A 12,204-nucleotide genomic window follows, 5' to 3' on the forward strand; every position below is an offset into this window, starting at 1 on the left:
ATCGCTATGCAACTGATACTGGTCTTCGGATGACCTCACTAGACGGTAAATTACAGCATCATCTGCGAACAACCTAAGAGAGCTGCTCATATTGTCACCCAGGTAATTTATATAGATCAGGAACAGCAGAGGTCCCAGGACGCTTCCCTGGGGAACACTTGATATCACTTCAGTTTTACTCGATGATTTGCCGTCTATTACTACAAACTGCGACCTTCCTGACAGGAAATCATGAATCCAGTCGCACAACTGAGATGATACCCCATAGGCCCGCAGCTTGATTAGAAGTCGCTTGTGAGGAACAGTGTCAAAAGCTTTCCGGAAATCTAGAAATATGGAATCAACTTGAGATACCCTGTCGATAGTGGCCATTACTTCATGCGAATAAAGAGCTAGCTGCATTGCACAAGAACGATGTTTTCTGAAACCATGCTGATTATGTATCAATAGATCGTTCCCTTTGAGGTGATTCATAATGTTTGAATACAGTATATGCTCCAAAACCCTACTGCAAACCGACGTCAATGATATAGGTCTGTACTTTGATGGATTACTCCTACTACCCTTCTTAAACACTGGTGCAACCTGAGCAATTTTCCAATCTGTAGGTACAGATCTATCGGTGAGCGAGCGATTGTATATGATTGCTAAGTAGGGAGCTATTTTATCAGTGTAATCTGAAAGGAACCTAATCGGTATACAATCTGGACCTGAAGACTTGCCCGTATAAGCAATTTGAGTTGCTTTGCAACCCCTAAGGTATCTACTTCTAAGAAACTCATGCTAGCAGCTGTTTGTGTTTCAAATTCTGGAATATTCCATTCGTCTTCCCTGGTGAAGGAATTTCGGAAAACTGCGTTCAATAACTCCACTTTAGCTCTTTTGCTAAGGTGTTACGGTGGTAGTTGTTGAATTCTTCCTGCATAGATCTTTTCATAAACGCATAAATCTCTACTAACCTTCGCTTGTCGTCATTTGTGCATCCCCTTTTGAAGAGAGACTACAACAGCCTCTGCTTTCTCAGCATCTTACAAATTTTGTTATGAAACCATGGAGGGCCTTTTCCATCCTTTATTCACTTACTAGGGACATAATTCTCCAGACCACAATTTATAATCTGCTTACACTTTGCCCATAATTCCTCCACAACCATCTTGCTGATACTAAGTGATGCCAGTTCACTGTAAGATATTAATAACTGCTTATCTGCTCTATCTAGCAGAAACACTTTCCTAGCCTTCTTGGCTGATTTATTAGCTTTTGTAATCATAGTTGCTATAAATGACATCATTATCGCTAATCCTTGTGTCTATAATGACATTGTCGATAATGTTTGGCCTGTTCATATCTACAAGGTCTAAGATATTTCCTTTGTGTGTGGGATGCTGAGCTAGCTGCTCAAGATAATTTTCAGAAAACATGTTCAAAAATATTTTGCATGACTGTCTGTCTGTACTCCCTCCCCTGTGGTGAATCCATATACACCTTAGTCTATACTTGGCAAGTTAAAGTTGCCTCCAACTAGTGCTGCATGATCTGAATATTTATGCACTATTGACCGTAGGCTTTCTTTGAATGACTCTAGAAATGCCACAGTGGAGTTAGGTTGCCAGTAAAAACATCCAACAATTAACATTGTTTGACCTAAACCTGTTATACGCAACCAGACGACTTCACTGACACACTCAACTTCGACCTCAACAGAGACAATATTTTTGTCAACTGCAATGAAAACTCCCCCTGCTATGGCCCCTAATCTGTCTTTCCAATATACATTCCATGACTCGCTAAATATCTCAGAGCTTTCCACTTTGGGTTTCAGCCAGCTCTCAGTCCCAAGAATAATATGAGTGTGACAACTTTCCGGGAGAGCAGTAAATTCGGGAACTTTACTACGAATATTTTGGCAGTTTACTGATAAAACCGTGACAGTCAAAGCGTCTTTATTCTGAACACTGTTTAACTTCCCTTGTTCCAAATCGACTAGCAAGCATTCATCATAGCACTTCAAACTACCGCCTAGCCTAAAAAATCCTCATGTTCACTCCCAAGTACTCTGCTAACTGAGTAGCTGCTTCCTTTGTGTAGTGCACCCCTGACGTATCAAGGGGAGTCCTACATATCCCACCATGATAATGCAGGTCCAGAAATCTTCAGCCAAGACCACCACAGAGTCGACGAAGCCTTTGGTTGAGAACCTCCATTTGGATGCGAGAACCCCGACCAAGTCTGGGAATGATGCTGCAAATTGTGAGCTCTACTTGCACCCTTTGGGCTTCACCACCTCCAACAGCTGCCTGTACAAACTGAGGATCACCTCAGAACCCATGCAACAGATGTTGTTGGTGCTTATGTGAACCACAACTTGCAAACGACCGCACCCTGCACATTCGATAGCCATCAGCAAGACCACCTACACATCTCGGATGAGGTCCCCCCAGCAAACATACCAAGCGAACATTGGCTTTCTGATGGTAGGTAGCCCACCCACCCACCCCCCAGCTAGCCAGCCTGACAATCAGCGAATTCAATCAAGTTCATTACCTGGGATACTCCAATGGCTAGGAACCAAAGAAAATCAACTGAACAAGCAGCATTGCCAAAATTGACATGAAGGTTGTGGATGGCAGAGATCGAAGAGTAGCAGGAGAAACACCAAGCAATTGCCCGAAGGCCAACCACTGGAGTTGGTACATAACAAAACTTGGGTAAGAGATGTCCATTTAATAAAGCAGAGGGACCAACAGATGGCTACCAATTTCACAGTAAACACCCCACATGTGGCAGGCAAGACATGGTGTTCCATGCCAAAAGAAGATGTGAAAGCACATCCCACATGATCGGTGGTTTTAGAGCCATTGGTGTAAAAAAAAAAAAAAAAAAAAAAAAACACACAATGGCATCCTTAAACTCCCATAAGAATTGACGGAACAAACAACATAACACCATTGGAGTGATGGAGGCTTTCTGACCCTGGAAGAGATCCATCTGAGGAAGACGAGTTTAAATCCGTTGAAACCATGCTGAGGGTTAATTGAAAACCACCATTTATTGCACCTGATTGGCTGTCTATTACACTTGCTGTTCTGTAACTGTTGGTGAAGTGCAGCTATGTTCAAAATACTGACCCCAAACAAAATTAAATGCCATGTTTTGGATTGGCTTGGAGTTCATAAACAGTTCAAAGGATGAGGTCCTGAAGAAAAATAACTCCCTGAACCATATTCAAAGACTTGTAAGGAGTAATGGACACCAGGATGTTGCTAAGATGGTCGCATGCACAAAGGGCTGCAGAAGAAGTTTTAATCAACAGCAAACGCAACCACATCTTACTGAGAGACTCCACTTCCCCAAACTTGTCTCTGACTTCGTGGCAATGAAAGTGACCCATCAGCCTAGTGCAGGACAGGAAAGGGGAAAGAAGTTTGCCCCAAGTCGGTGAGCCTGGCCTTCCACCCAGGCTATAGCTAGGGAGGGGAAGGTCGTAGGGACATAAGAACAAGCATTAAATGATCCATTACACACCAAAGAGACAACTGTAGAAGAATGGGCAGATTTTTGGAGCTTAATACGTTTCATACAGAAAGCATCTGCCCCGATACCATCCACTCCGATCGGGGGCTCAGGTGCCACTCAGCTGCAGCGAGGCTGACAAGTAACCACTCCTGGACAAGCATGGGAGCCAACAGCCCAGTTATCAGAAGTATGATCCCTGCGTTGTCAGGGGGCTCAGCCAGATGGGTACATAACAGCCCCACTAAACAGACTGGCTGCACACGCTGGTCTGGTAGTAGGGTCCAGAGTCGGTGGTGTTGTTGGTGGGGGAGCGGGCGGCTACTGTGGAGAAGGAAGAGGGGAAGTAGTGGTAGGGGGGAGAGGAATCCATGCCACGGATGGTAGGGAGGAAGTTCTTCCCCAAATGGGAAATTCAGAAGCAAAGGTCAAGAAAAAGGCAAGGGGAACAAAAATCAGAAGGAATACAAGGTACCTGGTGGATAGCCAGATCGACATCAATAAGAATGCCGTGACATGGGAAGAGGGGGGGGGGGGGGAAGGGGGGGGGGGAAGGCAGATGAGAACGAATGACGAATGACAACAGGGAGGGAGGGGCACGGGGAAGGAAATGCAGCTCACGAAGGAAGAATGGGTCATGCACAAATTTATGCAAACTCGTGAAAGAATCATGAGCAACCAGGGCATTGTCAGATTTGAAGAAAGTTTATTTTATAAATAAATCAGTTTTGGATATCACACTGTAGGAGGAATGGTTTGTGACATGTGCAGGTGTGATAAAAGACATAGGCACATCACATACACAAGGTAGGACAGAGAGTTAGCATCTCCACTTGCTGTGGGGCCACTTGTTCCTTGATGTCATGGCTTGGATGTGTTTTGCAGCCACAGAGAATAGTATTGTCATGAGACAACAATGTAAAAGATGTGACAAGCAAATATCTAATAAACTATCAGTTGAATCTTGTCATCTGAACTAAGATGATGTAAAGATCAGACAGTCATTATAACTAATTTTGAAGTGTGTGAACGTTATTGTGAATGGAAGTAATGAGTTATTGTATTAAGAAGAGTTAATACAGGAGTTCAACATGGAATCTTTATGAGTTACTTCAGTAGTTTAGATGGAAATTCACTGTTTCTCTCAGCAAACAAACAGCACAAGGGGAGGTGGTGTTATTAAACTTCTACTGAAACATGGTTGTTTGGGCCTACCTTGCATGGTCAAATCAACAAAACATCAGAATAGGTGACCACAAGAAATTTTATCTGTATTTGTTATCACTGAGGCCAAGAGGACGAAAAATCATAATTTCCACAGATCACATGTCCCTGGCCATGTTGGTAGCACCTCAGGATGAACAAAAATCCAATCATGTATTGATTTTTACTCATTTGTTCCAGAGTTTTTCTGCCCAGAAATAATATTGGAATCCCAAACATGGAACACCATTAAAAAGTTTGCTTTCTGTCTATAAAGTATTAACCAGTATAAAAATTTTCTCTACTGACAACTTCCATACCATACAGATGTATCAATATCACAAGCAACTCTGCAGATTTTTTTTTTTTTTTGAGGGGGGAGGGAAGGAGGGAGGGAGGGAGGGAGGGAGGGGGGAGAGAGAGAGAGAGAGAGAGAGAGAGAGAGAGAGAGAGAGAGAGGAGGGAGAGGGAGGGAGGAGCAGGAGAAGAAGAGTTTATGCTTTGCTTCATTGAATGCACTAATATCCAAATGTCAATGAAAGAGTGTATGTGTGTGTGTGTGTGTGTGTGTGTGTGTGTTTGATATTAGTGCATTCAATGAACATTTTTAGATGCCCCTCATATCGTAATAAAAATACTAAACACAAGTATAGCTTCCATGCTGTCTTTCATTCCTTGCCCAAAGTGAAACATGTACCCCTCCCATTCCTGGTCAGAAAATCTCAAATAATCTGACCACAGACATTACGCAACAAGTCATCAATGTTTGAAAATTCAAAAGTAAATTTAATTCATACCTGAGACCCTTTTTATGAACAAATAAAATACACACTGTCTTTCATGGTAGTAAATATGGCCAACAGCAGTTGTTTGTGATTAGCTACTTCTCTCTATTAATGTTTCCTTCTTACTTATTTTACATTTCTCAATCTGGTCCTTTATAACTAGTTCTACATATGACTGTGTACAAAGACTGGACATTAAGTTAGAGATTACGTTGTTATCACAGCAGTATACCCAGACCAACCACAAAGAAGAAATGGAGAATTTCTGATTGAAATGCAAATATTACCTCCTGGATCAGGCTGTGAAGATGCCCCAGAAATAGCTGTAGCAGCCACATCATCTTGCAGCCACATGAGATGTAAGTTTGTATGAGCTGCTAACCACACAACATTTCCAATCAACCAGTCTAGCAGCTTTAAAAAGTGTGTCAAGGGCTGTTAAAATAGAAAAGGGTAATTACAACACTTACTTTCTACATTAAATTGTACTAAATAAATAACACTAAAAATAATGTTTCAGTACATTAACAATAAATTTCCTTTGAATACCAACAAGGAAATTCTGCAGTAGCATTATGAGGAGGGGAAATGAAGCTCATATAACTTACATTATTAGCAGTATCTAATCTACTTACATACTCTGCAAGTCACCATACTGTGCATGACAGAGGGTAACCTGCACCACTACTAATCATTTCCTATCCTGTTCCACTTACAAATAAAGCGAGAGAAAAATGACAGTTTATATGCCTCAGTACAAGCCCAATTTCTGTTATCTTACCTTCATGGTTCTTATGTGAAATGAATGTTGGTACCAATAGAATTATTCTACGGCCAGCTACAAATACTGGTTCTCTAAAATTTTGCAACAGTGCACCTAAAAAAAGTCATCTTCCCTCCAGAGATTTCCACTGGAGTTCCTGAAGCACCTCCATAATAACTGCTTGCTGTTTGAACCTGTCAGTAACAAATGTAGCAGTCCACCCCTGAATTGCTTTGATGTCTTCCTTGACTCTGACCTGGTGTGGACCCTAGACACTTGAGCACTACTCAATAACGGGTCACTATAGTGTCCCATATATGGTCTCCTTTTCAGATGAAACACACTTTCCTAAAATTCTCCAAGGAACTGAAGTGAAGTGTTTGCCTTCCCTACTACACTCGCACACACACACACACACACACACACACACACACACACATACGGCATTTACATATGTCTGCCTGTGTCTGTATATGTGCGGATGGATATGGGTGTGTGTGAGTTTATACCTGTCCTTTTTTCCCCCTTAGATTAGTCTTTCCACTCCCGGGATTGCAATGACCCCTTACCCTCTCCCTTAAAACCCACATCTTTTTGTCTTTCCCTCTCCTTCTCTCTTTCCTGATGAAGCAACCTTGGGTTGCGAAAGCTTGAAATTTGTATGTGTGTTTGTGTGTTTTTCATTATGTCTATCAACATACCAGCACTTTCTCGTTTGGTAAGTTACAGCATCTTTGTTTTTTATATATATTTTTCCCACGTGGAATGTTTTCCTCTATTATAAAAAATCAAATTTGAAAGAAATGACAGGAAGTACTACATAAAATGGAAAAACATTGTATTTGAGGACTGAAATATCAATGAGTCACAAATGGAATTTGTAAACTATTATAGATACTTGGGTGTAACAATTTGTAGGAATATTAAATTGTGGGATCACATAGATTCAAACAAAGATAAAGAAAGTTGCTCAAGTGTGTGGACCCATACCAAATAGAACTAACCGGGGCTATTTAGCATTTACATAGAAGGATGGTGCAAATGGTCACATGTTTGTAAGACGTAAGGAAGATCGTCACAGAGATGCTGAAAAACTTGAAGTGGCAGACGCTTAACGATAGATGCCTGCTAACCTGCAAAAGCCTACTTAAAATGTTTCAGTGACCAGTATTAATATGCATCTATGAAAATATTACAGCCTATTATGTATCACCCCACACGGGCAAGATTAGCCTAATTATGGTATGCACAGAGGAAGTTAAGCAGTGATTCTTCCCAAGTCTCATACACAAAGAGAACAGCGAGGAATTCTGCATGTGGTACATTGGGAAGTATCCTCTGCCATACACTTCACACTGGGTTTGCTGCATATAGATGTAGGTGCACAAGTGATTGACATATAAGATATTGCCTCCATAATACAAGAACTAATAACAATTATCTCACCATGTCCCATCTTGAGGGACCGGAAAGTTGTGTGTTGCTTTATGAGATGTGGAGTGGATTGTTTTTAAAAGTGCGTGTGTGTGTGTGTGTGTGTGTGTGTGTGTGTGTGTGTGTGTGTGTGTGTGTGAGAGAGAGAGAGAGAGAGAGAGAGTGGGGGATACAGAATCATATCATACATGTTCTCCATATCTGTGATTGCTTTAGAGCATATATGAGTTTCTAATATTGAAATAAAAGTGACACTAAAACTTATTCTCTCTTCTACCCTGAAAATAATTATTTTTATATAACATATACAAAAGGTGTACATAAATGTTAAAGTAAAAGAATTTGTGAAAATTCATGCTAATAAAGAATTAGAGCAAGATAATGTTTTCTTTCCCATTAATATTTTGCTTTTAGTATGTAATTTAACTCACATTGTATACTATTTTTCGTAATGAAGTACATGCTCATGTATCTGTAACATAAACTCACTGTGATGCGAAATGATGCTGCATTATCTGTTGACTTTGGTCTGAAACACACAGCTTGATAGTCAAAAATGTGTATACTTTGGAACACATTCTGCTCTATCAGCTGATTCATAACTGAATGTCGGACTTCACCAAAAAACTTTCCCGTGTCTCTGTGATTTTCAGAAACGACGACATATCCGTTGTTATCCAGGAGGTAGCATTCCAAAATGTCTGATGCACATGTTCTGTTTCTAGTGCAGTTTGGTAGAACATCTAGACACTGAAACAATTTCCTTTGTATAAGCAAAATCCACACACAAAAACATAAGTATTTGTTACACACACTGAAATAATTTTTAACACTACAAATGAGGAAAGCAGATGATTCTAACATTTAAGAAGTTTTTTTATGGCTTGCTTCTCACAGAAATGTGGACAGAGTATACAATGACAGACTACTGTATGGGAAAAATACACATTTAGAATATTTTAATAGTTCCTCTGAACACAGAAGATGTACCGAGGACAGACAGTGATTTATTTACCAATAGCAAACTTGCTCTCCTTTTCTTTCTTTCCCATGCACACGCACGTGTGCAGGTCCCCCCCCCCCACCACCACACACACACGCACCTGTGTACCTTTCAGCAGCTGGACTGGGAGGAGAGTTGCCTCAGGGGGGAGGGGGGGGGGGAGGTAGAGGAAGAAACACACAGGAAGCGGGAGGAGGGGTAGCTAATGGCTTGGAGGGAGGCATCAGGTGTGCAGGCTAGAAATGCAAGAGGCAGTGGGGGCAACTGCATGTGCCAGACATTCGGCACATGAAGATGGTGATGTGGAGAGATGGATTGGGATGGGGTGACATGCAGAGGAAGCGGACACTGCTGATTAGGGAGTGTGAGGACATTGAGATAGTGGAGACTGAGGCCAGGAGTGTAACAGGAGCAAAGGATGTGTTGCAAGGATAGCTCCCACCTACATAACACAGAAGCGGGTGCTGGAAGGAAGGACCCAGGTGGCAGGGGTTGTGAAGCAGCCACTGAACTTGGGCCTGTTGTGCTCAACAGTGTGATGAGTCACTGTTCTGGTCAAAGTTTGACAATGGCCATTCAGGCTGGTGGGCAGATAGTTGGTAGTCTTGTCCACATTTATTTATCACTAAACAGCACTTTATATGGGCATGACTACTGACCAACTGTCCACTAGAATAACAGGTCACCATCAAACTGTGGCCAAGAACAAAGCTGACGTCTCAGTACCACATCACATTGCTGACCACAACCTGCTCGAGTTCAATGACTGCTTCGCAACCTGCACTATCTGGATCCTTCCCACTGAACGATCTTTTCTATACTACATAGATGGGATTATCTTTGAATACATTATTTGCCAGTGTATTTCTCCTGGGCTCAGTCTCTACCAACCCACAGTCTCCAGTCTCTGTACCCACCAGTTTCCTCTTCTTCAGTCATGTCACTCCCTCTCAACCACATTTCCACTCCATCTTCTTTATGCAAAGCATGTCCCCAGCTCAGGTACCCATGTGCTGCATGCCTAGCAAATGCACCTGCCACCCCTCCTTCCCGCAATCCTAACTTGCGTACCTACTGCCTCTCTCCAAGCAGCTAGTTACCCTTCCCCCACTCCTCCTCATGCTTTCTGCCTCTTCCTCCCTCTACCCACATCTCATGACACTTTCCCCACGCCAGTCCATCTGCTGAACTGCAATCCCAGCACTGTCTTTCTAGCTGTTACAGAGTGTGTGTGTGTGTGTGTGTGTGTGTGTGTGTGTGTGGCCTTTCCTTTTGATGATTCAATGCTTCTGCTACTCGTTGAGTGGTGTCTTTACTATTTATGAAGATGTTATTTTCTTTTTCTGATGTATTATGATCAATGAATTCAAAATCCCTAGGTAACTTTCTAGAATGAAAACAAACAATTCCATATGGAACAGGTTTCTAGACAGTATTATAAACATACAGACATGAATCCACCAGTTTAAAATGTACAGGAAGGACAAATTGACAGATTCCTTTATTCCAGTTATTTCAGAGTATCCAGTTCCTCACAAATATGCTGCATTCCAGTTTATGGTAAATTATCTGCTATCAGTATGTATATCTACAACTGATTTTGACCAAGAACTCGTAACCTGAAACCTAGGTGGCGTAAGAAATTATAAAATTTTTCATGGAATATTGACAAAAAGCGTTTTTTCATTATGTAATGCTTTTAATGTTTATAGTGATGAAGATTTGTAACTGCAGTTACCTTTAACTCTTCCTAAAACATTCACAGTAAAATATTCACAGAGGTTTTAATAAGTTTTTTTCTTTCAATCTTTAACAAAAAATGTTTTCCTTTATGAACAGGTCCTAGGAAATATTAATCTCAAACTAAGGTAGAAGAAAGTACGCACACTGTATGTTATATTCCTGAACAATGTTGAAAGAGCTGAGTGCTGGAACTGAAAGCCAACAACTGCAGCTGGGGCACTGAGACGATCCTTTGAGTGGAATATGGCATGACTGGCTGTCACCAGGCTTCCATTCTTCTCACCTGAGCAAAGCAAAAGAACAAACACAGTTAACCACAGGAGAATTTCTATCTCATTACAATACTGAAGTAAGTCAATGTCATTACATTAAATAAGTCACTTTTTTTTGTGGAAAAATGGCATACTGTCCATGGAGATAAAGAGACTGACTGATTATATTTTTTATGATACAATACAGACATGTGTAAATAAACAAAGAGTGTTTCTCACACAACCTATAAAACCTTGACTTCTACCAAATGATATGTTTAGTATTGTTGACAACAGAATGGGAAAGTTACATCACTGCTTACAAAATGAGTCAATTCAATTCAATAATTGTTACATAGATAGTTACTTAGCAGATTTTATAGATTCTATACCGCCTTTCTTTTCCTCTACTGACAGACTCAAGATGACATCTGGGTGGTCGATACCAGTCACAGTACCGTCAATTACTCATGGGACAGCATCATAAAACATACACACAATTAATTAAAACGTTAGTAATCAGTATTGTACTTTTCATACCAAGATAGGTATAAAGTGCATACTCTGAAATCCTCATCATCAAATATTCTCCAACATCAACAAAATGAAAATTTTATTTATTTTCCCCTTGGTGTCATACGAAGTACAGTGTACCAGACAATACTGGACTTATGTTATTTAGAACTGAAAAAGTTCTTATTCAGTATGCTTTGTCATGTTTATATACACTACTGGCCATTACAATTGCTACACCAAGAAGAAATGCGGATGATGAACGGGTATTCATTGGACAAATATATTATACTAGAACTGACATGTGATTACATTTTCACGCAGTTTGGGTGCATAGACCCTGAGAAATCAGTACCCAGAACAACCACCTCTGGCCATAATAACGGCCTTGATACGCCTGGGCATTGAGTCAAACAGAGCTTGGATGGCGTGTACAGGTACTGCTGCCCATGCAGCTTCAACACGATACCACAGTTCATCAAGAGTAGAGACTGGCGTATTGTGACGAGCCAGTTGCTCGGCCAACATTGACCAGACATTTTCAATTGGTGAGAGATCTGGAGAATGTGCTGGCCAGGGCAGCAGTCGAACATTTTCTGTATCCAGAAAGGCCCGTACAGGACCTGCAACATGCGGTCGTGCATTATCCTGCTGAAATGTAGGGTTTCGCAGGGATTGAATGAAGGATAGAGCCACGGGTTGTAACACATCTGAAATGTAACGTCCACTGTTCAAAGTGCCGTCAATGCGAACAAGAGGTGACTAAGACGTGTAACCAATGGCACCCCATACTATCACGCCGGGTGATACACCAGTATGGTGATGACGAATACACACTTCCAATGTGCGTTTCCCGCAATGTTGCCAAACACGGTTGCGACCATCATGATGCTGTAAACAGAACCTGTATTCATCTGAAAAATGATGTTTTGCCATTCGTGCACCCAGGTTCGTCGTTGAGTACACCACCGCAGGCACTCCTGTCTGTAATGCAGT

General features: G+C 41.3%; 1 protein-coding gene across 3 annotated transcripts in view; it reads right to left on the reverse strand.

Annotated features, from left to right (window-relative positions):
• LOC124798185 (voltage-dependent calcium channel subunit alpha-2/delta-3) overlaps positions 1 to 12,204 on the reverse strand; it is a 792,806-nt gene that overhangs the window by 33,657 nt on the left and 746,945 nt on the right. For all 3 annotated transcript variants that reach the window (XM_047261474.1, XM_047261473.1, XM_047261472.1), the window contains 3 exons: positions 10,588 to 10,727; positions 8,188 to 8,448; positions 5,789 to 5,936 (listed from right to left, as the gene is read on the reverse strand). In XM_047261474.1, the coding sequence (XP_047117430.1) occupies positions 5,789 to 5,936; positions 8,188 to 8,448; positions 10,588 to 10,727 (549 nt within the window). The remainder of the gene's footprint in view (positions 1 to 5,788; positions 5,937 to 8,187; positions 8,449 to 10,587; positions 10,728 to 12,204) is intronic.

Source organism: Schistocerca piceifrons, chromosome 5 (genome assembly GCF_021461385.2).
Source record: "Schistocerca piceifrons isolate TAMUIC-IGC-003096 chromosome 5, iqSchPice1.1, whole genome shotgun sequence".
Classification (NCBI taxonomy): Eukaryota; Metazoa; Arthropoda; class Insecta; order Orthoptera; family Acrididae; genus Schistocerca; species Schistocerca piceifrons.